Source organism: Poecilia reticulata, linkage group LG8, assembly GCF_000633615.1.
Source record: "Poecilia reticulata strain Guanapo linkage group LG8, Guppy_female_1.0+MT, whole genome shotgun sequence".
Lineage (NCBI taxonomy): Eukaryota > Metazoa > Chordata > Actinopteri > Cyprinodontiformes > Poeciliidae > Poecilia > Poecilia reticulata.
Window position 1 is genome coordinate 18,696,700 of NC_024338.1, and position 5,200 is coordinate 18,701,899.

Sequence of the window (5,200 nt, forward strand, 5' to 3'; positions counted from 1 at the left end):
AAGAAAAAATCTTGTTTACTGAGGATAAGCAACAGCAAATAAAAGTGCAACTAGAATGCTTTAAAAAAAATATATGTAAATGTTTAATTAAATTTTTTTTCAGAAGGTTGTGGATATGTATGTGTTTGGCTGTTTCTTAATCTTTTCTTTTTGTTTTGTTTGGATCTTGAGTCTGAAATAAAGTTTCTATCTGATAAAGTGAACAACTGATATTTTTGTTGTCAAATAGAACAGCGACACCAAGTGGCTACATGTAGAAAGTGTTTTGAAGAGTCATAACGTATTTAGAAAATAGTCACGCAGATTCTCGCGATAGTTCCTGAGCTATATATTAGCAGTTTTCCTCGTTTCAGGCCTCTTTCAATCGGACGGGAGACAAAATGGTGAGAAGGTTTGCTTTGATTGTTGTTCATTGATCAATCCATTACTAATCTTATCCATCACTCATAGTTCCACACATAAGAACATCTACAGTACCTTTATGTTGGTGTTTGATTGTATTTTTGCATAAATTTCTTATAGTTTTAGTAGAAATTTTCAACTTTTTAGAGCGCATGTGTAGATAGTCCGCAGGCTCTGGATCCAACATGGCCTTATGAACCAGGCTGAAAGGTTACGCTTATAACAAATGATGCCCCTAAGCATTTAGCTTAATTAATTTTATAAATGAAAACAACATTTTTGTGTGTCAAAAATAGAAAGCTGTGATGTTAATTCAAACTAGTTGCATGTAGGCTAATGGCTAATAGCATGCTAAAAGCCGGTTTCCGCACCACTTCGATAAATGTAGGCATATAATGTTAACAATTTCTAAACTAATTATCCTTTACTCAACAGTCCCACCGTAAGTTTTCGGCTCCGCGACACGGATCCCTGGGCTTTCTGCCCCGCAAAAGGAGTCGCCGTCACCGCGGTAAGGCCAAGAGCTTCCCGAAGGATGACCCCAGCAAGCCGGTTCACCTGACGGCCTTCCTGGGCTACAAGGCCGGCATGACGCACATCGTCCGGGAGGTGGACAGACCCGGTTCAAGTAAGCATCGTTACTCCTAATGGCACTAAATCATGAAAGGCATAAATAAGACGCTTGAAACTGGTGACGGTTTCCAGCTGAATGCTACAATAAAACGACCATTTCACTACTTTTATATTGAATTATTGGTGAATTATCACTTATGATCGGTTATAGTTTAAGTTCTTTAATCAACTGTTAAATTATGACTTGATGACCAGAGGTTTTCTTTTCTGGTATTTTTAAATGAGGTTTGTTGGATGAATACTTAAAAAAACTTAAAAATTGAGAGAATTTATCTTAATATTGCAATGATTTTTGTGACATTTGTCACCCAACAGATTCGGTTCTGTTTTTTGATCAGTGAAATGTTTTTTTTTCTGGAAGCATTTGTTGCAGAAACTTTAATTTTGTTTTTAGATTAAATATTTCTCATTGAGTTTAAAAGCGCCAGAGTTCTGCCTGTGATGAGACTCTCGACGGGCGGACAGAATGGGTTCATCCCCCTTGCTGAATGTCGAGTCCTGAGCGCAGCTGATCTATTCAGAGTGGTTAAATATGGAAGTCGGCGTTAAGAGATGTTAATAGATATGTTTTTATTTTAACGCAGAGGTCAACAAGAAGGAAGTGGTGGAGGCCGTGACCATCGTGGAGACTCCGCCCATGATCGTAGTCGGGGTCATCGGCTACGTCAACACGCCCCGCGGCCTGCGCTCTTTCAAGACCATCTTCGCCGAGCACATGAGCGACGAATGCAAACGCCGCTTCTACAAGAACTGGTGAGTGCTGTCCGTAGTCGGCCATCTTTGTTTGAAGCAGATGTTGGTCACCAGTGGAGACAAAGTTGAGCAAGTCTTAACGTTGGCGGCGATCCTACGGTAGCTCCGCTCGGGTGCAGCGCGCCCCGATGAGCGCCGGGCTCCGCTGGCCGGTGGAAAGTGCTGCTTAGAAACCGAGCCATGAGCCGAAACGTTGGTCCAGCCCGGTCTGATCCGGCTTGGCAGCTGTGCACCGTGCTCCTCCGCTGACCCCTGCAGGGGTCATGAGGGGCCGGCGCCAACCTCTGCTGTAATCTCAGGTACAAATCCAAGAAGAAGGCCTTCACCAAGTACTGCAAGAAATGGCAGGACGAGGATGGCAAGAAGCAGCTAGAGAAAGACTTTGCTGCCATGAAGAAGTACTGCCAGGTCATCAGAGTCATCGTCCACACACAGGTTGGTCTCCAGGAAACATAGCTCTGTATATTACTGGGTTGGACAGCGCCGGTTAGCCGCTGCAGCTGGTGCACAAGTTACTTTTCCATTAATGATAAAGTTGCGCAATTTGAAATAATTAAAAAATAATAATTTTTTTTAGCTAGGAAGTTTTCACAATGAGGTGATTTTTCAGCCAGATTGAAGTAAATTTATTTTGTGAAACTAAAATGGAAACATTTGTTTTCATTACAATAGTCACATGATCAAGATATTACTACTGGCAGAAACAACAAAGACGGCGACAGGAAGTCGTAGGTCTTAATGACTTGTTCATGTGTTCAGTTTTTCATATTCTTGGTGTAATTGTATAATTTTTGCTTAGCAACGGCGCAAGTTTACATTTCGTCCAATCCAGTAATATATACGTAAATACTCTGAAAGAAAATCCCTTTCCTGTCAGTGATGAGACCACGGAAACCGCGTCAGGCATGGCGCCCGATTCTTATGAAGAGATCTTCCATGCTGCCTTCCTTCTGAGACGACGCAGCGTTAAACCGCGTCGTCTGCGCTACAGGAAGTTCATGCTAACGCTTTACATTTCTGTGCAGATGCGCCTGCTGCCTCTGAGGCAGAAGAAGTCCCACCTGATGGAGGTGCAGCTGAACGGCGGCACCATCTCCGACAAGGTGGACTGGGCCCGCGAGAAGCTGGAGCAGGCAGTGGGGGTCAGCACCGTCTTCACCCAGGACGAGATGATCGACGTCATCGGCGTCACCAAGGGTCACGGCTACAAGGGCGTCACCAGCCGCTGGCACACCAAGAAGCTCCCCCGCAAAACGCATCGCGGCCTGCGTAAGGTTGCCTGCATCGGCGCCTGGCATCCGGCCCGCGTGGCGTTCTCGGTCGCCCGCGCCGGTCAGAAGGGCTACCACCACCGAACAGAGATCAACAAGAAGATCTACAAGATAGGCCAGGGCTACCACACCAAGGACGGGAAGCTGGTGAAGAACAACGCCTCCACAGAGTACGATCTGACCAACAAGAGCATCAATCCCCTGGTAAGAGACTCGCCTTCCTCTGGTCAGAAGGTCTGAAACGGAAGTTTCTCAGTCGGTTTGTGTTCTGGTTTCAGGGCGGGTTTGTTCACTACGGAGACGTGACCAACGACTTCGTCATGGTGAAGGGCTGCGTCGTAGGAACCAAGAAGAGGGTGCTGACTCTGCGCAAGGTGAGGAGGAAAAGTTTTGTTTTTAATTTTTCTTTTATGTTATGAAAACTGTTGGGCGATAAACCAGGTTTGTCCAAATCTTTGGATTTTGAGGATGTAATTTTTTCATCAAACTTTTACATAGTTCATAGTAATATTTTATTACAAAGCAGAATAAAGACACAATTCTATTTTAAAATAACTAGAAACTGCAAAAAAAAGCTTGTTCTCTTGTGCAACAAGTGTAAAACTTGATTCATGATGGTCTTAAAAAGGTCTTAAATTTGAGCCGATGAAACTTAAAACCCGTTCTCTTCTTACGCAGTCTCTGCTGGTGCAGACCAGCCGCCGCGCTCTGGAGAAGATCGACCTCAAGTTCATCGACACCACCTCCAAGTTCGGCCACGGCCGCTTCCAGACGGTGGAGGAGAAGAAGAGCTTCATGGTGAGAAGCGCGCCGCCCTCTGAACTTCGCTCTGCACTGTTCGTAACCTGGTTCAGCCTCCAGTGTGAACTCTGGGTTCCATTCCAGTGCCACAGTGACCTCCAGTGAGGCAGGGGAGCCGGTCCCGCTTGTGCTGGCTCCCTGTTCACTCTCTGGGAACACGGCCCGCTCCGAGCCCGGACCGGGTTCTGTTTTGTCGACGTGAAACTGACCGGGTTTGTTTTCTGTTTTGCACAGGGGCCACTGAAGAAGGACCGCATCGCCAAGGAGGAGACGGTTTAACGTCTGCTGTGTCGACGCGAAATGACACTGCTGTTCTGCAGAGTTTAATAAAGATCTGGAAAGAAAAACAACTTGATTTATTTTTTTTGCTTAAGAAAAACTGCCCTGAAACGTCATGAAAGGGCASTGTTGTGTGACAAATTCTTACGCTTTACGTTATAAAATTAAATCTTAAGAAAATAGAATCAAAGAAATCAAAACAATAAAAGATTTGAGCAGGATTTACCTTTAACATCTGCYTGACTGAATGGTTGGACTTAGCTCCGCCTTTGACGTGTAGCTCCTCCCCCACTCAGCTCCTTCAAACTAGCCAGCAATTGGCAAACACCTGGTGGGACTAAATCATCTGAACTCATTGGAGGAGCAACTTCTCAGAAACGCTGGGAAAAATGTTAAAGGTTTAGTAGAGAAGCCATGTGATGATTTCCTGAAGGCMKAGRGCAGTTAGAGGCTCCCAATTTAAAAATTATTACACYATGTATGCATTTACAGGAAGTATCTGAATGTAAAACATTTTAATACTCCAGCTTTAATCTACATCAGRAACCTAAATGAACCGGTTTGATGGAGGAAGAAGCAAAACGAGTTTGKTTTAGRAAGTTTGATATTCAAACTGCTTTATCGTTTGATTAAAATCTTAAAATTGGAAAACGTTTATAGCTGAAACAAGATATTTTCTACATTTGATGAGATGACCAGAGCTGGGTAGTAATTAGTTTAATTTGCTCAATTACATTTGAGAAATGTTTTTTTGAAATATTGTACTTTTAGAAGTATTTTTACTACGCTTTGCTTTTTTACGTTGAGGTWATTCTCCTAAGAAGTATTTATACTCTAGAGTAACATTTCTGTATTTTATACCCACTGAATGAAAAACATGTTTTAGCCAAAAATTTACCGAAAACATTTCTGGACAGTAAGTATCACTGATATAACTGACTGGTGATGGTAACAACAAGGCAGACAAAAACAATCATGTTGTGTTTGATGCAACTGAGATTACAGCGGGAGAAATCAATTTGCTTGTGAGCCTCACACTGCTAATCTGTCAAATGAAACAT

At 43.4% G+C, this 5,200-nt stretch overlaps 1 protein-coding gene across 1 annotated transcript; it reads left to right on the plus strand.

Moving 5' to 3' along the window:
• Window positions 1-316: 316 nt before the first annotated feature.
• Window positions 317-4,210, plus strand: rpl3 (ribosomal protein L3). Its single transcript, XM_008416443.2, has 8 exons — window positions 317-383; window positions 838-1,030; window positions 1,620-1,788; window positions 2,088-2,223; window positions 2,814-3,263; window positions 3,338-3,433; window positions 3,738-3,857; window positions 4,095-4,210. Exons 1-8 carry the CDS (start codon window positions 381-383, stop codon window positions 4,137-4,139), a joined length of 1,212 nt encoding a protein of 403 aa, XP_008414665.1. The 5' UTR covers window positions 317-380; the 3' UTR covers window positions 4,140-4,210.
• The last annotated feature ends 990 nt before the right edge of the window (window positions 4,211-5,200 follow it).